Source organism: Cervus canadensis, chromosome 2 (genome assembly GCF_019320065.1).
Source record: "Cervus canadensis isolate Bull #8, Minnesota chromosome 2, ASM1932006v1, whole genome shotgun sequence".
Classification (NCBI taxonomy): Eukaryota; Metazoa; Chordata; class Mammalia; order Artiodactyla; family Cervidae; genus Cervus; species Cervus canadensis.
The window spans coordinates 27,550,644-27,574,584 of record NC_057387.1 but is presented as its reverse complement, the minus strand read 5'-3'; the positions used below and the strand labels follow the sequence as shown (position 1 = coordinate 27,574,584).

The 23,941-nt window shown below is 37.2% G+C and overlaps 2 protein-coding genes across 5 annotated transcripts in view; both read right to left on the bottom strand.

The window, feature by feature from the left end:
* Positions 1 to 1,960: 1,960 nt before the first annotated feature.
* On the bottom strand, positions 1,961 to 11,871 carry NRAS (NRAS proto-oncogene, GTPase). Its single transcript, XM_043460031.1, has 7 exons — positions 11,726 to 11,871; positions 11,108 to 11,235; positions 8,886 to 9,064; positions 6,728 to 6,887; positions 5,908 to 6,031; positions 5,549 to 5,590; positions 1,961 to 5,441 (listed from the first exon to the last, which is right to left on the bottom strand). Exons 2-5 carry the CDS (start codon positions 11,216 to 11,218, stop codon positions 5,912 to 5,914), a joined length of 570 nt encoding a protein of 189 aa, XP_043315966.1. The 5' UTR covers positions 11,219 to 11,235; positions 11,726 to 11,871; the 3' UTR covers positions 1,961 to 5,441; positions 5,549 to 5,590; positions 5,908 to 5,911.
* Positions 11,872 to 12,352: 481 nt separating this feature from the next.
* Positions 12,353 to 23,941, bottom strand: part of CSDE1 (cold shock domain containing E1) — a 35,350-nt gene continuing 23,761 nt past the window's right edge. For all 4 annotated transcript variants that reach the window (XM_043459998.1, XM_043460006.1, XM_043460014.1 and 1 more), the window contains 10 exons: positions 22,166 to 22,306; positions 21,916 to 22,080; positions 20,762 to 20,869; positions 19,997 to 20,172; positions 19,268 to 19,380; positions 18,148 to 18,267; positions 15,516 to 15,694; positions 14,542 to 14,705; positions 13,705 to 13,837; positions 12,353 to 13,277 (listed from right to left, as the gene is read on the bottom strand). In XM_043459998.1, the coding sequence (XP_043315933.1) occupies positions 13,230 to 13,277; positions 13,705 to 13,837; positions 14,542 to 14,705; positions 15,516 to 15,694; positions 18,148 to 18,267; positions 19,268 to 19,380; positions 19,997 to 20,172; positions 20,762 to 20,869; positions 21,916 to 22,080; positions 22,166 to 22,306 (1,347 nt within the window). In that variant the 3' untranslated portion in view covers positions 12,353 to 13,229. The remainder of the gene's footprint in view (positions 13,278 to 13,704; positions 13,838 to 14,541; positions 14,706 to 15,515; positions 15,695 to 18,147; positions 18,268 to 19,267; positions 19,381 to 19,996; positions 20,173 to 20,761; positions 20,870 to 21,915; positions 22,081 to 22,165; positions 22,307 to 23,941) is intronic.

The window sequence follows — 23,941 nt, the reverse complement described above, 5'->3', positions numbered from 1 at the left end:
CTAACCAGGATAGTATTTCAGCATTCTGCCTCTGCAGGCTCTAGCAGGCAACTGCTCAGTTCCAACCACATCCTCCCTGGTTAGGCATGTAGCTGCCTCTATCTTTAGAAACATTTATTATCACCTTAACCCCCAATACTGCAGGCACTATCCCTTTTTTATATGATGCCTACAAACTGATGGCAATCTGTATTTATACTAGTTTTAAGAAGAGATTAAACATTAAGCTGAAAACAACATCTCCCCTCTCCCCGATATAGGTTAATAAGTAAACTATTTCCGTGCAAATGCCAAGTAAATCATGAACACAACGTCTCCAGGTAAGAATGATTAATGCACTAGGTCTACTTCCAGTTCCCGAATCTGAACCATTGATATTCCCTTTGGCACTGCAACGGGTATTTATCTGTATTTTGGATGTTCTAGGATGCTCCTGGAGTTCCAGTTTTCCTTTACTAAGGTATAGGACCACATTTCATTGCCCAGAGTACAGTGGGAGCATTACAAAAGCATACCCTTCCATTTGGATACTAGACACTGACTGTCTCTGTGCTCTCAAGTCATGGGGCTGGACATAATCTGAAATGTGTCCTAAGTGGTTTTGCAAAATGATAACTAGCATGACCTCCTGGCCCCCTTACATGTATTTATGGCTATCAAATAACTCGTGCAACTGTTGGCCTTTTAATGACCTTGAGAATTGCTCCTTCTAAGAATAGAAACCTTAAAAGCACAGAGATATATGGGAGGTCCCCTTATATTCCAAATAAACAAGCTTCCTTAGCTTTTTCATCGTGTCTTTTCTATAGTTTCATTTTGCTAAGCAAACAGCAGCTCTCATCAGTAAGACAATATTCTTTCCTCTTTCTCAGTTATTTGGGGGTCAAATATTAGAACAAAACATCTGATGTGAGGCATAGGTAACTGACTCAGGAGGAAATCTATTTTAGATATACCAAGTCAATGACTCTGTTTGGCATATACATTTTACAATCTTAAGTATTTATACTCATCCCAGTAGCTAGAAACATTATTTTGTTGCTTAAATTTGGTGTTCTTAAGATTAATTCAGTCAAATACTAATGATCCACATCTCGGCCTTTAAAAAAAAAACAAAAAAAATTTGATGTCTTTGGTAGAATGAACCAAGGTCCTCATAATCACAGTATTCTGGTATTGACTGAGAAAGTCTAGGTTTAAAATCATTCTTTTATATCTCCTAAATTAGGATTGGGAAATCTGTGATATCCTTATTCAACTTCCCTATTTTGCAAAATGAGGAAACTGTTGGCTAGAGTAGCAAAATTATAGTTGGAACCCATGTTCTCTGGCTCTCTAAACTATACCAAGATTCAAGCCTGAAACCTCAGAACCTGCAATTCAATTTCTTGGAATTTATCCTAAGGAAAAACTGGAAGATGTGCCCAAGGGTAAGTGTGCAGTGATGCTTATCTCAGCACTATTTACAATAGCCTCCCCAACACCCTGCCCTCAAAAAACCAGAAATGACTGAACAATCCATCAGCAGACAACTAGGTGAATCAATTATAGTTCATTCACATAGTGGAATCTTACACAACCATCAAAAATGGTTCACATCTTATGGGAAAGGAATCCAAAGGGCGGGGATACATGTATATGTACAGCTGATTCATTTTGCTACCCAGCAGAAACTAACACACTGTAAAGCAACTATATTCCAGTAAAAATTAATTTTTTAAAAAAACTACCAAGATTGGTAGACTGTGCAGTAGCACAAAAATAGATAGTTTCTAGCATTTCATGTTAATGTGTGAGAATCTGACATATAGCTATGAATCATACTTGACATACTAAAGCAGGCTCTGACTTATACTGACAAAATGAGGAATTCAGACCTTCCAATACAGCCCAAACATCACATTCAAAAGTCTGAATTTAATATTAACTTTCGATAAAGGCACATCAGTGGAAAACACAATTATGACTAAGCAAAGAACTTCCAGTTTTTATTTTTTAAACATTTAACAAGAAACACTCAACCAAATTAAAAAAAATTAGGATGGATTAATTTACAATAAAATAGTCAACTTAAAATACCAGCCCTTTCATTTAGGGCCAAGGAGGCCAATAGTTTCTGTTCGAACAGCAGAACTGCACAATAGACATTTTTACCTTTATTTGATGGCACAGAAATATAAAAGTCATACAACTTTCATTGAGCTCCTCCCTTCCCCCCAGAGAATTCATACAATTGCTTCTTAGGTCAGTACTCAGGCCTTTAAAAATTATCAGTTATATTTTGAAATATATCTACAATTACTCTGATAATGAGAACACTTTTAAAAACAATTCTTTTAAGAAACACCTTAAAATAATGTTGTGGCACATTAGGTTTCTTAAAGAAACAGCAAAAATGAAAAATAATGTTTAAGAATTATAGTCCCTTGTTTATAGAAACCACCCAAATAAAATAGTTTCTCTAATTAATTATCCTTGCTTCTTATAATTTATTAGCAGAGATGAATTACAAGAAGAAGAATGCACCCTTTTTTGGTTCTTGGTTGTAGCTGCCAGCTTAAGAGTTCATGACTGTAAATGTAAAGCAAAATATAACTATGCTCACCAATTCTGGAATGGAAAAAGAACCAAAGTATCTCTTTAAAGTGTTTCTCTATCCTTGCTTTCAAGTCAAGACAAAAAATTCACAGCAGTTTAAAGGATGATGAAAGACTAAACATGGGGCCCACTACAATACATACCTAGGTTCATTTTACCTATTACACTCCTGAAGTGAAAACTATAACAAGTATGATATTACCAAGTAGCATTCTGTAGTAAGCTGTTGAAACAAGTACAGCACTCAATGGATTCATTTACAGACAGGCATGGTAGCTTTCGGACAGAACACCTTATTTTCACAATCTTAAATGTGCAACCTTTAAAAACAAACAAACATAAAGTAATATGTAATTTATGACAGCTGGCCAGGCACTTAACTTGGGGAAAGAGACTTTCAGATTTTGAGGTAAACTATAATTGTTTTCAGCAATCACAAACATATTCTAAAAACTATAACACACTAACTGAAGTTATTCAGCGTTTAAAAGTTTGTCACTCTATCGTGCCAAAATTCACACCAAAGTGTAACTTTTTAAGAAGCTATTAAAAGAATATTTTCAAGTCTGAATTTTGGCCCCATTTAGATACTTCTGTGCTTAGAACATACTTGAGAAAACTAAAAGATACAAACATACAACGGTAATGGGTGCAAGAGCCTAAGATGAGCTACTCCCCCCCACCTCCCCGCATCCCCGAATCTGACATCACGAACAGTCACATTGTCAGTCACACAGACAAGCGGAAGAGGAGGAAGACAATACAACTGAGGTGAGAAGCCTCAATCTATCCTCAAGGAAATGACAGCGCAATGCTCCAAGAGGAGCAGAAGCAAAGTGGCAGAGAGTTTCTGTGTATGGATGTGGACTACGAAAGCTTTCAGAATTAACACTAAGGAGCACAGGTCTCTGGATTTTTCATTCTCTGGGTACAGTATGATTTTTTTTTCTCTTCCGAATTTATTTCAAGGCAATGTGGAATTTGCTTAATAAATGACAACTCATATTAGAAGAGGACCTCAGTAAATATTTACACGTTAGAAGACGAGAACAGAAAGTGGCCATTTTGGAACGATTCTTTTATCAAAAGTTATCCAAGTCTATTTTCATTAGAATTATCAGGATATTATCTGCAAATAGAAAAGTCAAGTCTCCAAATTCTCATAATTATTATTTTCTATCCCTTCTCAAAACAGCAATTTCAATCCAAAGGCTACTTCTTATTCAGCACAAACTTACCAGCTTGTTACCTGGTATGCCCAGACTAATTACTCAACGTTGTTTTAAACCCTTAAAAGAACGTAAGAATAAAGAATATTTTTAAAATGTTGATCTGAGGCATCCTCACTCTCAAAAACTTGAGAAAGAAGATCAGCTTAACTTGGTTTCCATGTGGCTAAAAACAGAGTCCAGATAAAGACTTCTAAGCTGACCCTTCTCAGGAAAACAAGTTTTTCCAGTCCTGGTTAAGAATTTGTATTAACTGACTTCTCCTTTCCTTGCAGGACTAACCACACACATCTGGCAAAACTATTAGCTGGAGTTAACAGTGAGCAAATGTGAAAGAATTTCTTTCTCTATGATGCTAACTGGCTCACTGAAGTTTTGACACTGTGACCCTGGTCTATTAGCACCATGCTTTACTCGGCTGAAATAATTAATCAAGCCACTGCCATGAGGTGACGAACAGTGGGGTGAGAAGGGGACCAAGGACGATTATATACATCAATAATTATTAATACCATGATATACAGTGAAAATGTGTCTATTAACATATTTGAGGCTTGAAAATCATTGATCACAGCTATTAAATAAAACTGCATCAAACTTTTACAATTTTTGAACACCTGCAAATGTAGACTTCCTGATATGATCCAAATTAAAATATGAATGGAAGTTCATTGAACATTAGACTATCTGTAAGCTAAAAGGAAACAAATTATATGTTTTGCAGGTAGTAGACTACCAAAAAAAGTGGAGGTTAGGTAAAAATTAAGTGAAATTATTCCTAATCATTTATAGTCTCTCGGAGAGAGCCCCAAAATAGGTCTCCAGAAAATCAACTTTATAGATGTAAGAAATGGCATCTGCTATCATATTGGTGTTATCTTTCCCTCAAAGCTAGATGGGTCATAGACATATCTCAGACATTCATTCTCATGTATAACAGTTTCTGAGACATCTATTCCACTGAAGTATTGTAGAGGAAGTCTACAAGTCACTTCCAGGAAAAAGGCACTTCATCGTGAAAGTTACATTTAATTACAATAAAGTCGAGAAGATGAGGGTAGACTCAAAAGGTCAGTATTCATTTTTGTATTTCTAAATACAGAGTAGATGCCAGTTTATAGAATATAGCTGATAACATTACAAACAAACCAAACAGCAACATTAACTATATTCTCAGCAAAACAGTAATTTATGACATTTCTCCAAAAACCAACACAGTTCCAAGTTCAACAATAAAAAGGAAAAAAAAAAGTCACCAGCAGTTGCTACTTTAGAGCTCAAGACATTGTTTTCTACAGAATTTCATGTTTCTACAGTTTGGTTCTCTGTTTCAGAGTATTAATTGCTTTTCAGATGAAAAACCTGGGTGGCAGAGGTGTGTTTGTGTGTGCTGGGGGAGAGCCCAGGGTGGAAAAATACTGGGAGTAACAAGAGGTTCATTTCTCTGGTCAGACAACCAAGTGAGGAGGTAGTTATTCTGAGAACTTCTCAAATAGAGAATATTATATTGATCTACTGAGAGCTGGGGAAATCGCAGGAGCTTCTTTTTGAGACTGAAGATAGCAACAGGAATACTTCTCCTCCAGGGAAGTCAGGACCAGGGTGTCAGTGCAGCTGAAATAAAGATGGAATCTGTATAAATGGCACATAGAAACTATTGGAAAAACAAGGTTACGAAACCAACATATATGATGTAACATTCGTTTCCAAACTTGTCCTACCTTGACAGTGGCTCTTTTCTGATGTGATAACTTTAAAAGTGTCTATGAGAAAAGAATATGCACCATGTCATCATCAAATAGTGATCCTTCACATTTCTGGTAATATATTTCATAAACAAAGTCTTCTAATTTCTAATACTATTGAAAATGTAACACTGTCTGTAAAATAATTACATGTTTTAAAAACAGTTTAGGCTGCAGGACTCTCAGAAAGGGTGCCAAAAGTAAAGCAGTTAATTTTAGACTTTTAAGTGAGGTGAAACTCTTCAGTTAAATAGCAACACAGAAAAGATTACAGCAATACACCTCCAAATTGCCTAAATAATACTTATACCTACATCAAGAGACTACATGCTCACCTTGTTACATTACCACACACGGCAGCCCCATACAACCTTGAGTGCCATCATCACTGCTGTTCAGTTTTTTCATTCGGTACTGACGTATTTCTCTTACCAGTGTGTAAAAGGCATCTTCAACACCCTATAAAAGAGAAAATGATAAAGACAGCTTACAAAACCCAAGTTGTAAGCTCTAATTTGTAGTTCCTTATGTGGATTTTAAAATTGCAATTATTCAATTACTAGCTGAAAAATAGGCTGAGTGTTCCTACTGTATCACATTAGCAGGCTGATATAAAAACAGCACTTTTTGCAAAAATAACATTCAAGCAAAAGAAAATGGGTAACAGGAGACATATAGAACCATCAAATCTAAAGATTTCATTCGGGAGGGCTTATACCTTAAACAGTAGCTGGTGTTGATGGAGAGAGGACTAATGTTTTAAGTATCTTTAATCAAGGGTCTTCATTTAGAAATACTTGTGCATGTTAAAGCAGGCGTAAAAGAGAAACCAGATCAGAATATTAATAAAATTATTTTGGGTTTATACTGATTAAAAAAACTAGAACTCTATTAAAAAATCCAAACCAGGGACTTTCCTGGTGGTCCAGTGGTTAAGACTCCATGGTCCCAATGCAGGTGGCTAGGGTTTGAGTCCTCATCAGGGAACTAGGTCCCACATGCAGCAACTAAGACTCGATGCAGTCAAATTCATAAAAAAAAAAAAAACAACCCAAACAACAAAGAATGCAGATCACATCTCTGGCAAAGAGTCCATCAATCAAACTTTTTCTGCCTTAAACAAACCCTTGCCAGATGCTGAAAGCTGTACTATACCTGTCTGGTCTTGGCTGAGGTTTCAATGAATGGAATCCCATAACTTTTGGCCAGTTCATGGGCTTGTTTTGTGTCAACTGTCCTTGTTGGCAAATCACACTTGTTTCCTACTAGCACCATAGGTACATCATCCGAGTCCTTTACGCGCTTAATCTGTTCCCTAAAAAAAGGGAATGTGTTATGGTAACATAAGAATAAACTTTTAGGAAGGAATAAACAGTCTAAAGTAAAAAATAAAATCTAACAAACTTCAGCTAGCCCTATTGGCTTCTAGTATTGCGTTTCCCTGTTTCTTTTTTTTTAACTACTTGCATACTAAGAAGACTGGTTTAGACTGGATGCAACAGCTACAGGGAAGCCAAGTACAAGTTCACTTTCTATCTTGACACATGCCCCTTTTAGGTTTCTTGATTCTCTGAAGAGCTGGGCTCTGGATTTAACTGGCAACTCAAAATCACACTCTAGATTAAGGTCTGAAGTATAAAAAGTAAAGCTTACTGCCTCCAAATAACTTTTTGAAGATCCCTGGAGTATGACAGTATTTAATGAAAAGACAGTCTATCCACTTCTATGGATGGGTGGTGTTCATTTTCTTCAAACAAAATTACAGTTGGAAGTCCAAGATATAAATTAGGACACACTATAACTGCTCTTATTAAAGCAGATTAAAAGACCTGGAACTCCCAACTGATAGTGCTCTCTTCAATGACAAGACATACGACACAGCAGTGTGGTTAACTATTGCTCCAGATTCTCTGGACCAACCCTGTCCAACGGGTATTCTCATGATGATGGAAACATTCTCCAGCCGCCCTGTCCAACTATGTCTACTAGTCACATGAAGCTACTGAACACCTAAAGTCAGTTGCTAATGTGGGACCAAGGAACTGACTTTTGAATTGTTAATTCTACTGAATCTGAGTAACCACAAATGGCTTGTGTCTACCATACTACACAGCACTGCTCTAGACTCTCCCTTTGAATTACACACACAGTCATGAACTTGAAATGCATTTCACTGGCTATCTACAGAACTGAGCTTTGTTCGGTGTGATGGCAGTACCCTATGTGAAGGGATAATACAAGAGAGCTGAAGAGGAAAATGATTTGTAGAAATTTAGCAAATATTTATTAGGTGCTTGCCAAGTGCTGAGCATTTTATTCAGTGCTCTATTAATTCCAGAGAGGAAATGGGAAGTAGAACAGGTTGAGGGGAAGAAAACCAGTTTTGGACTAGTTTCTGAGAGTCGACATCTTCATATGGTTGGAGTGTACACCAGGACTCAAGGTTACAGGCAGAACACTTGCGTAGCGTTTCCTCTGTGGCAAACAGTGTTCTGAAGGATTCCCATATTTATTAACTAATTTAATTTTCACAGCAACTCTCAGTAAGTACCACTGTCTTCATATTGTTAGATAAGGAGGCTCAGAGATTTAGTAGTTTGCCCCAAACTTCCATGACTAAGAGATGATGGAGCCAAGCTGCAACCCAGGCAGAGTTTATATTCCTAACCACTATATTATTCTGCTTAAAAAACATAGGTCTAAGAAAAAGAAGCCTGGGTTTTTTTTTTTTTCTTTTTTTTTTTTTTTTTTCTGCCCTGGGTTTTTGGTTTTGGGTCTCCTATTAATAACAATCATGACTATGAAAACCTAACAAACCTCCTTCTGAACTTTGCTTCTGTAAATTAAGAATGTCTTACTAGAATTTTTATGGTCCAATTGAGCTTTGGAAGTTAAAGGTTCTGTGGAGAAAGGCCATCTTTAAGTTCCTTTGTCCTGCTTTCATGTTTATCTACGCTCTCCCCATTTGTTTCTTCCTGTTATCGTCTGTTACTGAAGAATGTTTTTCACGGGTGTCTTCTGCTCTTGAGATTCCTTTGTGATCTCTCGTAACAACACCTCTAGTTCTAAATCACTACCATTAGCAAGCCTCATGTATGTATTACCACACATTCTAGCCACAGTAGATTATGTAAAATAAATCCCAGTATTAACTTTCAGTAATAACCCCAGATTCCCAATACTACAACCTAAAAGAAATTCTTTTCATAATTAAAAATCTGTATCTTCCCTAGTGTGGTATCCTTATCCCTACCCCAAAACTTCAGAACACACTTAAAGATCATCCTTTCAGAAGAAACAATGCTCCTAGTACCTGTAGAGGTTAATGTCTGCAAATGATTTGCTATTATTGATGGCAAACACACAAAGGAAGCCTTCGCCTGTCCTCATGTACTGGTCTCTCATGGCACTGTACTCCTCTTGTCCAGCTGTATCCAGTATGTCCAACAGACAGGTCTCACCATCTATAACCACCTGTTTTCGGTACGAATCCTGGGGTGTGGAGGGTAGGAGGGTAGGGAGAGAGGGAGATTCCATTTTTATTAAAAATCATAGGGAATGCAATGCTACGGCCAAGGTTAAATAAACTCTAACCAAGTCCAACTCTGTCTCTTTGGTTTGTCCCTCAAACTGCTAATATATATATAATCACATAGAAAGTACTTAATGTCACCCTAGGAAAAAGTCCCAAATGCTATATGCCTGCAGAAAAGAAAATGTGGTCACTCTGTTACCGGAAAAGATGAAGAAAACATGGTAATTCAAAAGATAGTTCTATTGCAGATAAGACTAGAGATTAGGGTCACAGTGTATTTCATTGAGGTATGAACTGCACTTCTCTCATTTGTCCACTGTCTATTTACTATTCTAAACATATCTCCACCAATTATAACTTGGCCTAGGATACAGTGTCTTTTGTGTTCATGATTATATACACAAGTATCATTTATTTCAGAAAAGGTTATAATACCAAACTATTTTTCTCATCATGACAGACTGTCATCATGAATATTTGGGAATATTCATCCCCATGAATTCCTAAAAGTTCCAAACAAGGTTAAGTTACATTAATTCCTGGGAAGAGAGGTGCACAGATCATATTTAAAAAAAAAAATTCAATTTGGCTCTAACACAAAATTTTTACTTTAAAAAAAAAAATATTTATGTTCTGGGAGCCCAAAGAAAATAACCTCATCACACACTAAAGATCTGGCTTCAGAAACAGTGTGTAACACAGCTTGCCAGCCTATTCAACAGCTTCTCAGTAACTTACTGCATTTCACGACTGTAATATACTTTCAAATTAACAGAGAATTCACATTGCCAAAATTTCACTGAAGCATAAAATATGGTCAAGTGTATGAGTGTTCTGGGGAAATAGGCAAAATTAAAATTATAAAGATAGGTTTTAGTCAAACTAAAATATAATAATAGAAGTCAGAGAAGTGGCTATTTCCCGGCAGGACAAGGGGGTTTACTGACTAGAAAGGGGCATGAGAGAACTCTCCTGAGCATTGGAAACAGTCTATAGTTTTATCTATAGATAAAACTATATCTATATGTGATGCTTACATGGTGTACACAAATTTAAAGCCACTGAGCTGTAGATATAAGACTTACTTTATGTAAACTACCTTTTAACAAATAAAACTCTGAAAAACATCAAAACATTATAACCATTAATACTAAAGCTGGTAAGCCTAAAATAAAATTTTGCCAAGGACTAATTTTTAAGAATGGCTATATTGGAGATACCTTGCATTAAACACTTAGTGGTTGGGTAGTACAAAGACCAGGGTGTGGACTAAAATAATCTCTAGAGTTTGACATTTCTAAATAGAATAAGATTACAAACTATTTATGTAAAGGGTTTTAGATGCCACTTACTGAAATCAATCTGTAACATGAACGCCTACAAAAACAACAGAATCCTTAAATAAGTAATAATTACACTGCATCAGCATCCATAAAAATTTAACACACTTGATTTTTCACACTGCTGGTGTGTCAGGCAAGACAAATTTATGGTACTCTACTAGATGAAGAGAGTGACTGCTCACTGTCACATAACTAATAAACTGAAAACAGGACGGTACTCAACGCACAGTGACTCAAAATCTCATGCTCTTTCTACCTCAACCCAGTCTCAGTTGCTTCAACTAGCTAAGAAACACCTAGATCTCTCAATCCTTTTTCTCCATCCTGCTATTATTCAGGTATTTATGCTATGACCTGTGTTCTTTTTAACAGAGCTGTCATATGTGAAGAAACTAAACGAGTTCAACAATGAGTCTGCAACAGTTTACAAAACGGTTAAAAATTGTAAACTTCTTATAAAATCTTCAGCAGCTAATAAAAATGAACTCTTTCCCACAAACATGTAAAAAAGCTTAATTTATTCTATTACTAAACACAGAGCCGCAAATAACTTTTTCTCTTCTGATTATTCCTTTAGCTAAAGAACAGCTGAAGGGTACGGGGTAAGACTAAATGGAAAGAGAGAGGTACGGTCAGCGGACCACCACTGGGCCTCACCTCTATGGTGGGATCATATTCATCTACAAAGTGGTTCTGGATTAGCTGGATTGTCAGTGCACTTTTCCCGACACCACCTGCTCCAACCACCACCAGTTTGTACTCAGTCATTTCACACCAGCAAGAACCTATGGGAAAGCAGCAATTAGGGTTATCTGGCGAACCACAGAACTTCAAAGCTTTCTGTAATCAATAGTAACTAAAACCAGAATCTGAAATGGATTGGTTCCGTACACGTTCATCTCCACTTGGTTCTCAAAGTGATTCACGAGTGCAAAAACACTTGCAGTTTACTGTGGATCTCAGAATTCTGGATTAATCTTCCAGCTACCCTCACCCTCGGTTTCAAGACTTTGGGCCCCGCCCTCAGCCTAAGGGAAAGGAAACCCCCCTTCCTACTCCTCCTGTAAATCTTTTCAGGTTTGGGGGTCGGCCGCCAGGCTGTCTCCCTTTCTTAGTCCCCACCCCCCCTTTCTCCAGAGAACTCCGTAGGGCTCAAATCGAAGGACACCCCCGCCCAGGGCCTTTGTCTTCAGTTCGTAGATTCCGCTCGATTTCTGGCAACAAGGAATTATCACTATGCTCGAAAGCTGAACGCTACACACGCCAGAGCCTTACCTTTAGCTCCACTGCCTCCACTTCGGATAGATTACGACCACAACCGGGAAAATTGTTGGGAGACCCCGGAACCGCCATGAACAGCCCCCACTAGGGAGCGGCACTTCCGGCCCCGCCCGATACGTAATCAGTCTGCGCCCAAGTCCCCGCCCCAGCCACGTGGGCCTCTGACCCAGGAGTCACGCGGCAGGCCGCACCCAGACCCGCCCCTCCCATACAGGACGTTTTAATAATGAAAGCGCTAGGTGCTAGTGTCTCAAAAATCAGTAAAACTTTATTCGCTTCCATTCTTTCGCCATTAACAGAAAACTGGAGAAAGCAAAATGTTATGTGTTTACAAAGATAAATGGCCTCTTTACCCAGAGAAGATCAAAACCTCAAACGACAACGGGGAAGATAAAAGCACCCTCCCCCACATCCCCTGAGCTGACCCATGTCATCTTAGACAAAGCCTTCAGTCCACTGGCCAGGGACCTTGTATATGGCCAATTCAAGATGAGGGCCAAGAAATCAGACCAATCCGTTCCCGTGATAAAAAGTCGAACAGAAGCTACACCAAGGGTCAAGTGCCTGTATTTTTACAGGACACAGGAACCAGGCGGCTACTTATAAAAAAAACAAGATTCATTTCAGGCACAACTTTTTTATTATTTTTTCTTTTGTTTTGTTTTGAAATCAGTAAAAGAAACTGGGTCCTATAAGCTGCAGTGATCTAAGCAGCAGCAAGTCTGTGCATTCGTCTTTTTGTTTTTGTTTAAATACGTTTAAATTATCACACTGCTGGCACACCTCATTTGCATGAAATTCTGCACCATACATACTAATTGTAGTAAAGTTACCCCCCCATGCCAGGAAAAAAAAAAAAAAAACTACTCTGGAAGATAATTTTCACTGAAATCTAACCAAACTTCGTTAAGTGGACTGTGACAAGATTATAAATGATATGAAAAATAACATTTTAACATTTGGCCATCAACTTAAGGAAATGGTTTGCCTATACAAATTTTGGTAATTTTTAATATATTCTACCCTCATATGGTCCTCAGAATTAAAGCATAATAAACAGAAAAGGAAAAAGAATGCAACTGAGTGCTAAGGCAGAAATTTTGCCAGAAGTAATGAAGGTAGAGTATATACTAAATATCAAGTGCAGAATTTCATAGGGCCAACAAGTTAACAGTCTATATTTTTCTCTTACACAGGCGAAGTGGATTTTGCAATTACCAGTTGCGTTAAATGCACCAAATAAAGCTCCTAAAATTGATACTATAAGGCGCCACCTTAAGTTTTCCAGGCTGCAACTGTGCATAATTTTAAAATGGTTTTCTTAAATTTATTTATTTTTTTAAACATAACACGAGGAAGGTGTTAAAACTGGTGTAATAGCTCAATAGAATAAGTATCCCAGATTTTGGGAGGGATGAAGAGGGAGATATTCAGAACCCTTCACCAGAATCCCCCCAACTTGATCATAGTGGATTAATGATGTGCTTTGTGGATGTGGTTAGTCAATGACACCAGCTTGACGGATCTTTCTTTCTGCACCAAATCCCTGTGAAGAAATAAAATCGCAGTTAATGACCCAGGTGCATGACAATGGCTAATTTCACAATCCCAAAATGTAACATGATATATATATCACATATATGTATGTGTTATTAACATATAATACCGAAGTATTACTCTCTATCACCACCAATTCTTTTGCAGAGGAGGAAATCTATAGTAAGCTCTCCTGATCTATTACCTAAACTATGTTCAAAGTATCAGAACATCAAGAAATGTTCCTCTTATTGTAAGCAACCATTATGTTAGGGGCTGACCCGATGTGCAGGGATCCTAACTGATTATGATAATGATACTTGAAGCACTTTTGAAAATTAAGCCCTTTGAGCCATGCTAAAATAGGAGGACCTCAAATAGTATGTTGGTTTATCATTTGCCCCCATTTCCCCCTTAAAACTTGTATGCCCTCATACCATTGAGTTATCTGGTCCCCTTGGCTGACGAAGAACCATTAGGCGAGGAGCACTGGCATCATCCAGGGTGATATTCTTCAAGCGATTGACCAACCTATCAGGTCGTGGAGCTGCAACAGCCTTGGGGCCCTCGCTGTAACAAAGTCAAGAGATGAGAATAAGCAACTCTTGGTGGGAAGAAAGTAAGTACATGCAGAATGTGTCTACTACCTAACTACCCAAATGACTCAGTGTTAATGAGGGGGGACTCTTGCCTCACCTAGCCAACTGGCTAGCAAGACAGGAGAGACAAGTTGGTTTATCTTTTTATTCCCAACTCAAGGAGAAGGAAATGGCAACCCACTCCAGTGCTCTTGCCTGGAGAATCCCAGGGATGGAGGAGCCTGGTGGGCTGCCGTCTATGGGGTCGCACAGAGTTGGACACGACTGAAGCGCCTTAGCAGCAAGGTTTATTACTGTGTAGGAGCTGAAAGAATCATTTGGGTGAGGTCATCCCTAGACCCTCACCCCTAGGTCCGCAATCAGAAAGACCAGTTCCGCAGACACATAAAACAAGGTACTGGGTATGAAAAAAAAAACCAAAACATAGAAAAGGAAAAATATGAAGAAATATTTCCAGAGATTCTTAGCTCCTCTCATGCTAACGGTGTTATTAAAACAAAAACATAGTGCCAGAAATGCTAAACTATAAAATTTAGACAATGAAGAAATAACCAGAAAGTGGCAGAAGTGAATTACAAAAAACAGTGATGGAAAGTGAAGAAACATGATAAAGCAGAGATCACAAGAGTTAAAAGACAGTCAAAGGAGGTTACTAATGAACAACAAAAAACTCACCAGACTCGCCAAACATTACAAGCACTGCACTTGCCAGTGCGCTGATTAAGAATCACTGAGAATTCCACCTCATCTCCTGCCTGCAGCTCAATGCCATCCTGAACTTCTTTCACATGGAAAAAGAGCTTCTTGCTATCTCCTACTTCATAGTTAATGAAGCCAAACTGAAAATTTAAAGACAGTAGTGTAAAAAAGACACACCATAGGAGGGAAAAACTCACTTTCAATGAAACACAATGCTTGACCCTAATTAGAAGGGGATTTATAAAACATGGTGTCAATGCTGATGCCTGGGTTCTGCAAAACTTAGGGAAGAAATATATCTTTGAAATCATTGCCATCCACTCTACCACAGCCAGAGTAACAAAGGTTATCTTGTGCCTACACATATGCATGAACTAAGCTACTGAATTAAGCAAAATCAGAAAAGTTGTTACTTGAACACAAGCTTGTTCTGTTTCCTTCCAAAATCAAGCTGGGTTATGGTACTACTAGAAACAGCCATACAAAATGTTATATTCACTGTACTGAAATTTTTAAAAAAGTCTTCTGAGGACTCACAGATTCCCTTGAGATCTTAAGTACCAGGAATAGTTTTGTTCGCCCAAAGTTTATTTTATGAAAACTTCTATATACATGGTTTCTTTGTGTGGTCTGCAGAAGCAGCTCTGAGCTCAAGTATGAACAACTGTTAATATGTCTTTCTATTCTGGAAGTCTCACTCTGAACTTATTCTCCCCGTTATGTTAGTTATTAGTACTACTTTTACTTTCCTTTTGCTACTATTGCCATTTTTTTTCTTTCCATGTAGTTTTTCAGTTTTTAATAAGCTCTTCAAATCATTGAAAAGGAAGATAAAGTGGAAATAAAAACAAAATGAATGTTGATGGTTCCTGCTTGGCTGAAAAATTTTCAAGGGTTTGGTTACCAACTCATAAAAGGATCCAACTGGACCCAGAGGTATTACCACTTACCTGATCTTTCACACACTCCACTGTAGCCCTACGCAGGGGTGTGATGTTGTAGGCCATAGTCTGTGCATTTTGGCCCAGAACACACAACTGGAACTTGACGCTCTCCCCTTTCTGTAGGCAGTCCCCTTTGTTGGCCATCCCAACTATGCCAAATGGATAGACCTCACCTTTCATATCCCCTGTAAGGAGAAACAGGTACAAAGTCTAAAAGCTAATATTTCACAACAGCCCTCTCTGTTGATGGTCCTAATAAATTTATAAATAATTTGCTAAAAATATTATATTCACTAAGATTTTTAATACCTGAGAAATTCTACTTTAAAGCTTCAATAAAATCCTGAATGTTAAACACTACCATGAAAATAAAGGAAAACTTGTAGCTCATTGTCACTGTACTAGCTAATGAACGGCTATAAACCACATTTATAGGGAAAATGAAAAACTCCAACAACACTATCACTTACCATCTCATTACTTAGTTTTAAAGCACTATGGATTGCTCACATGATCTACTGGATTATCTTCTTTCCAAGTGCACAATATGAATGAGTCAAAAACATTTCTGATCCATATGCAACTGGACATTAAACATGCCAAGCACAAGCAAAAACATGCAACTGGACATTAAACATGCCAAGCAAAAACACAATGTAGATAAATTTTTTGGCATTCCACCTCCTTTCTTTGTTCTGATTGTGGCTCTATCAAACCTAAGACACTGTTCTCCTAGATGGCCTGTCACACTTTTTCTTAATGTCAGATAGTAAATATTTTAATCTTACAGAATCCTGTCTCTGTCACAAGTACTCAATTTTGCTGTTGGCAGTAAGAAAGCAAAGAGAGCATGTAAATGAACAGCTGTGGTTGTGTTTCAAGAAAACGTTATTAATAAAAACAAGTCGTCTTATTTGCTGAGCTTTGCCCTAGAATAAAAAGTTGGCTGAAGTCAAGGCAGGCTACAGACAAAAACCAGGCCAAAGGGTTCAGCTACCTATCAGTTCACCTGGATAGTGAATTCACTGAATCAACAAAAGTAGAAATGAAGGTAAAAATATCAGATGGAAGTAGTAGCTTCAAAATTGGGAATGCATTTAACCATTCTCTTGATGATTATAGAGGTAAGTGAAGATTTTCTTTTCAAACTGAGAGAAACTTTAAAACTTTGAGGAGATACTGCCAATTGAGCAAGTCATACAGAAGTATTAGAGACAACCTGACTAAGTGATATTGGTAGTAACTACCATTTATTAAACACTTACTATACTGATTCATACTTAATCTTTATAGAACCTTTTGAGGTTGAAGATATCTTCATTTTAAAAATGAAGAAACTGAGTAAGGAAAGATTTGTCTAAGGTTGTACAGCTAGCAAGTGGAAGAGCTCATGTGCAGATCTAGGTCTGTCCAGCACTGAAACCCCTGGTCTTATATTAGGTTAGCTGTCTTCCTAAAAGAGCTGTTCTCACCACCAAGTGGGGAAAATGTGATCTGTATAGTTCCAGAAAACTCTAGGCTTGGAGATTTCAGGAAAATTTCCTTTTCTACAAAACCTTGCTTTTAGACTATATTGCAAATGTTGAAGAGTAAGTGGATTAGGGGTTGGGAATGCAAAAAAAAAAAGTAAGTAAAAGGGATAATCAAAGAGAGGAAAAAGGATATTTCGATGTTATCTCATGAGTTAAAGTTAGTTGCCCACACCCACATGGCCCTTTTAATGGTTTGATAATCATCATGGCATCATAGTTCAATAATGACTTGCTATAAAGTTAATTCATATTTGGAGATGTGCATGTATGAGGATACTGGTTTAACAGAAAAAAGAAATTCTTAAGAACCTCATGTGATAAAAGAACAGGTTCATCAAGTCTAATGTCCTTCTCTCAAATGACCTGCTCTTTCCACTTTATGTTCTTCTATGACTCCCAGATGGCACAAGATTTATTCTCTTTTTAAATCAAGCTATCATCTTTGGTTGGCATTTCAAACCCTCTTATCAACCTCATCCCTATGGTAATTCCGCTGTATTAATCATCCAGTGTTCCCTACTGTATTTCTATTGCAAATCTGTTGGTCTTTCTGGTATTGTTTGGAGCAAGGCATTACAGCAGTTCTCAGGGAGTTGTCAAAGACTGGGAAAAAAAGGCAGAAAAATGAAAAATAGGGAGCCGTGACCTAGAGACAAGTAGTAGGATCCTCACGGTATCCTGTAAGTAACAGACATAGTAAAATTTTACAGGAAGCAAAAATGTTTATAGAATTGAATAGTTACTAGGACATTTTGTCAATACTGATGTAAATAACCAGTGAATAATAGAGGAGAAACAAAATTGTATTAAACCCAGCCAATTGTGAATGTCTGATTATCAACCATTAAATGCATATTTTCAGTGTGAGATTTTGTTCTTAGTCTATTATAACTCAGTCAGTAGCTCACATATCAGTCATTTATTCACATAAATCCAGGCTGACCTCATTTCCAAGAAATAAAAAAAATAAAAGCCAAGCATGGGTAGGAAAATAAATCACTTCTTAATTCAGTTTTTAAGGACAAATGCAACACCACATTTTTAAATCTTTGACAGGCTCATCTGAAGGTAAGGCAAATTTCAAAACATGATAGAGATGTTCTTACCTTCGTCCACGATCTCAATCATTCCTTGGTACTCGGTCTGTGTTGGATCAACACTCCTCAAGGGGCGAATGACTTTACCAGAGTAGATGGTGGGATCAGCTTCCTCAGTAATGCCATTCACTACAAAAGAAAAGCATGTATACCTCTCTGTCAACAATTACATTGAAATGCTATTCCACAGGATTAAAAATCAAAAAGCAAAAATCATCAGGACAAATGTTAATAGAGGGCTAGCTGGCTGTCTGCTAGTCTTAAAATACTTTTAAACTATTATTAAAGATGTTCAAAGAATTAAGAAGTATTCATATTTAAACATGTCTCACTCTCCTTTTCCAGGTGACCAGATGTCACCTTGTTAGGTATTCCCTGGTCTCTAGAAGTAGTGGCAAACCCAATACTTATATACTTCTCCAACTTATTTTATCTTAATATCTTTCTGAACATGCTACATATTTCACTCATCTTGTTGGCCAGTTTTGTCTTATTTCTTCATTGCTGTACCCCCAGTATCTAAAACACAGCATACATCTAGGTATTTGTTAAACTGAATGAACATTCTTAACTCCCACTTCTCTAGAAAAACATCAAGAGAAAGTGTTATTTGGGGAATTGTATTACTTAAAACCCAAAAAGGAAGTTGTAAGAAATCAAAGATTCTAAATAGCAACGATTTTCTGAAGTTCCCATTATTTTTCACATTTAAACTCATTCTTGTCTTCTAGAGGAATGCCTCCCCTCCCTAATCCCATGGAAATTATCTTGGGGTTATTTTTCAAAAAGAGATATTGAACTGACAATAAACTCAAAGCAAATGACGTAAATAATCCAGAACAGTGGTTTTCAAACTTCAGTGTTCATCAGAATCACTTGAAGGATTTGTTAAAACAGGGTACCCATCTCCAAAGTTTCAGTAGGGCTGGGGTCAAAGAACATGTATTTCTTTCTTTTTCTTTTTGACAAACATGTATTTCTAACAAGTGGCTAGGTGATGATGCTGTTATCTAGGGATCACACCTGGAGAACAATGGCTTAGAACATTAGGGCTTTTGCTCCCTCTCCCCCCTTACCCTTCACCCTTTTTCCTAAACAGGCAGAGTCATCAGAAGTTACAATTCATTACCTGAGTGTGTTTTGTTCACTTTTTCTGCACTGACTTTGTTGCCTTTTCCTTTGGACAAGCTGTACTCGACCATGTCCCCCAGTTCCAGGCTATCAACATCACCAGAGAACTCACTGCAGGGGAGGGGAAGGAGATGACATTAGAATATTTACCACAAACATCAACAGAAGCAAGCAGCCTTTATTTCTTTTATTATAATATTCATGATGTGCTTACAAATTGGATACAGTTTTAAGCACTGACTCATATGATCTTCAAGAATATGCTATGAAGAGGTACCTTTACCCCCAGATTCAAGATAATAAAACTGAGATGCTCGGAGGTTATTTTCGTTCAATAAAAAGATAGTAAAAGTTACATAGCTATTAAGAGGCAGAGCCTGGATTCAAACTGAAACCGTATGGTTCTAGGAGCCCATGCTATGGGCTATGGCTAACCACTATGCTATAATACCAAATCAAATACACAATTCTCTGATAGCAACATATAAAACAGAATTCTTTTACTGAAGTAGACAGGGTCCTATACAATGTTCAAAGCAGATACAGGTCTTCCCGTATCTTTTGACCACATGTTTTCTATATAGAGGTAAACAATTAACTTTATATACTACCAAAATTTTACCAATATGAAATCTGAGATTAAAAACTATGTAGCCACCCAATATTAATATTTTTGACTCCAAAACCAAAGAATGGAAGCTCCAAGTTCCTAAAAGGCAATCCTTACCTGTAATGGAAAAAGATTTCCTTATCATGATTGGCTGTTTCAATAAATCCAAAATTATCCTTCAAAGTTGCCACATAACCCAAGAGCCTCTTGGAGTTCGAATTACGACCTAAGAGTCGCACACAAGTTGCAATCTGCTGTCCAGGCCTCTGTTTGTCACTAATACTAAATTCAACCTGTGAAAAATAAGGATGCTTACTATGACATTTCCACACTAAGTGGAAATGACAACTCCCCCAGACCTTGCTTCCCACTTAAATATTCTGTATAAATAATTTGGTGGAACAGAACTACTTCTACTTCTCATTCCATTTTCTATGAAGATCAAGTTGTTCTCCAGTGTGTATTCCTTATAGATATCAATTTCTCTAAAGGAGGTCAATTAGAAAACCAGACATTCTAACCAAGTACAACAAAAAATTAACTGCAATGTAAAAACCTTTGGTATGATTTTACTTTGATGTTTCAGTGACTGTTTTAACTTTCTTACCAATATTATTTATTTTAAATAAGGTAATTCTTTTGACATATCTAATGCTTATCTAACTCCTCAAAAATCTTTTAACAAAAGTTTGCTAGACCCTATTCTAATTGAATAAACTGCTTTTAAATAGGAAGATGTTCATGTATTAAACTTGTAAGCACAAAAGAATTGTAGCAAAACTTGATAAAATTTAAAGAAACCATTTTTCAGAATTTAAGATTAAGATGATAAACTTTAACTCTCCCTCCCTCTCCTTTCTCTGGTAAGAAGAATTATCTTGCCTTGTCTCCTATTTGAGGAGAAGTAGATCCTTCCACATCCTTGGCTTGAAAAGCAATAGTCAATTTCACTCCACAATCATCATAAGCAATAACGCCATCCTCAGCTTCCTAGAGAGACAGAGACAGAAAACAATGCAAAGAATCAAGAACAACTGAACAAACACTATCAGCACCATTGCAGCTGTTACAGAATCCTGACCAGAGAACTGGCAGGGGTTTCTTATCTAGGGTTCTCCAAAATACATGTTTTTCGTATGAATAAAAATACAGTCTTACCTTAACTCAAGGCCAACTCAATCTGCTGTAATTTGGTCTTAAAATCTTACCCTAATTTTAACATTGATGATGGAGAACTTACTGACAATATGTCTATGCTAGTTTTCACAGCCAATCAGAAATCACCTCGCCCAAAGAAAAAGCCCTATCTTCCTGTTAAACTAACTAGTGCTTTATAAAGAAACCTTGAGACTTTCTCATCTGTACCTCTATTCCGTGAGGAATATCCTTTCCTCATTTATCTCCACCTGTTAAATGTCAATGTCCTTAGTGAAACTGTCCCAGATGCTGCCAGTTTAAAAATTAACTTTTGACAAAGATCCCTTACTGACCTTTTACAGTAGCATTAACATTGTTTGGATTAACCTGTTTCTATACAATTCTTAATCTGTTACTTTAAGAGCAAAAATAATCTTATGGATAGCTTCATATTTAGATTCAGTGGGTTTTTTAAAAAATGGGGAGTTCCAACGTGTGAATTCAGTCTACCAAAATTTCAAAGTTTTAAATTTCTTGGATGACAAACACTATCATTTCAGATGAGTGATTCTAAATTGGGAGTGATCAGGAGACATTTGGCAGATTCTGGAGACATGTCACACAGGGGGAGAAAAGATACTGGCCTCTAATGAGTAAAAGCCAGAGAGGGATGCTGCTAAACATCCCCAAATGCAAAGAACAGCTACCCACCTCCTCCTACCCAAAGAATTATCCAGCTCAAGATGTTAATATTGCTGAGATTAAAATCTTTGCTTTATATTGATTCACTGTTCATATTATAGGGGATTCTGAAAGACTAACACTCCATTACTGTGTGCACAGTGGTTTCCTTTAAAGAGAAGAGACAAACTGCAAAAATCATTTTGATTAAAACTTACCTTTTCTTTGCCTTTATTTGGGCTAGTGGTTTTAGGATTCGAAAAAGTGGCCTCTTTTTCTACAGTGCCCAGAAAACGATGATCTGAATGGGAGTGGAACGAAACCGTGCCCTTGGGAAGTTTTTTAATCCTAATAGCATGATTTCTTTGGGCAGAGAGCATATCCTACAAATGATAAAAAAAAAGTAACTTAAAACTGAAAAAGGAAAGACCAAGAAAACCTCTCATACTTTTCACAGAAACTACTCACAGGAACCACAGTAAACTCTACTTCATCTGCAATATGAAGCTGGTTCCCATCCAGAATTTCACTGAAGTGGAAGAACATACGAGCATCACGATCCACACACTTGATGAAACCAAAACCATCTCTCATGGCAGCAATTACACCCTGAAACCAAAGTAATACTGGCTGTGAAGACTGTCAAAACCACATTCAAGTTTGGAAGTATCACATTAAATTTGTTAGGAATTAAATATCCAAATCTTATATCCACATTTAAAAATTTCCATTTAAATACAAATTCACTGATTTCAATAAAATAATCTCTAAGCAACTGAGACTCCCCAGATGCTACTCCTTGGCCAATAAACAGTAGAAAAATTATTTCTGAAGTAAATGTATGTAGCATATTCCATTTAACTTTCTTTTTTTTTTCCCATTTATTTTTACTAGTTGGAGGCTAAGTACTTTACAATATTGTAGTGGTTTTTGCCATATATTGACACGCATCAGCCATGGATTTACATGTGTTCCCCATCCCGATCCCTCCTCCCGCCTCCCTCCCCATCCCATCCCCGTGGGTCTTCCCAGTGCACCAGCCCTGAGCACTTGTCTCATGCATCCAACCTGGGCTGGTGATCTGTTTCACCCTTGATAGTGTACTTGTTTCAATGCTATTCTCTCTGAACATCCCACCCTCATCCATTTAATTTTCAATTGTCAAAAATATTCTGTTTTACAAGATGAGGAAACTGAGGTCGAAAGAGGTTAAGTAATTTGCCCAAAGCACATAGCTACTAAGTGGCAAATAATGGATTCCAAATAATGCCCAAGCTTTATGACACTGTAACTTCCAGAAATGAAAAATCAACGGAACAATACTTCAAATACCTCAAAAGTCAACTAAAGGCAACTTCATAACCTCAGTTTCAAAAATCTTTTGACTTTAGGCACAGGTGGACTTAAATTTAGGTTTGAAATAAACTATATAAAGTTCCATTCCATCCTCATGTTTTTTTTCCTTCATATTAAATTATCAGCTCTGTAAGGGCCTTATATCCAGAATAACTGGACATGACAGGTACATGAATAGTTACTGAAACACAACTATAATCAACACACCAATGACTTACATGTTACATATTTACATATTACAGAGATGATTACTCTATAATCAGTTTTGAATATAGCCTAAGCTACATTCTGACATTTAATCCTTGCTAAATCCTGATGATGTTCTCCATACTGTAAAGCAAAACAGATCTAGGAAACTTTTTTTTTTAAAACACTGCAAATGTCAAAGAAGATCAGCTCTCCTAATGGTTAACAAAAGTCTCAAGAAACTTCAATTTTCATTGAACATATCCAGTCCAACTGACAACACTGTGAAATATTACAGATCAGCAGTCCCCAACTTTTTTGGCACCAGGGATCCATTTCATGGAATACAACTCTTCCAAGGACCTAGAGGTGAGGGGTAGGGAGGGGGTTCAGGATGTAACATGAGCAATGGGGAGCAGCAGATGAAGCTTCGAGAGCTTGCCTGCTGCGCAGCCTGGTTTCCTAACAGGCTAAGGACCAGTCCACCGCCCTGCTGTAGCTATTAACTAAACAGCACCAAATGTATATTACATTTGATAAAACCAATTCATGAAAGCTGAACTTTTAAAATGTTTGGGCAACACTGGCATACATCATTTACAGACATATATTCACTAATAAAAAACTGCAAGTCCTACTGTAAAAACAAAACCTACTTTGTGGAGGATTTTATGGAACAATCTGGAAAAATCTACTTTCTAC

Bases quoted from the DNA above. Each gene is read 5' to 3' on its own strand.
- NRAS (XM_043460031.1), bottom strand. From the start codon at position 11,218: ATGACTGAGTACAAACTGGTGGTGGTTGGAGCAGGTGGTGTCGGGAAA. The intron at 9,065-11,107 runs GTGAGGCCCAGT...TCCACACCCCAG, and splicing joins AATATGATCCCACCATAGAG to GATTCGTACCGAAAACAGGT. The intron at 6,888-8,885 runs GTACTAGGAGCA...CCCTTTTTTTAG, and splicing joins GCAGACATTAACCTCTACAG to GGAACAGATTAAGCGCGTAA.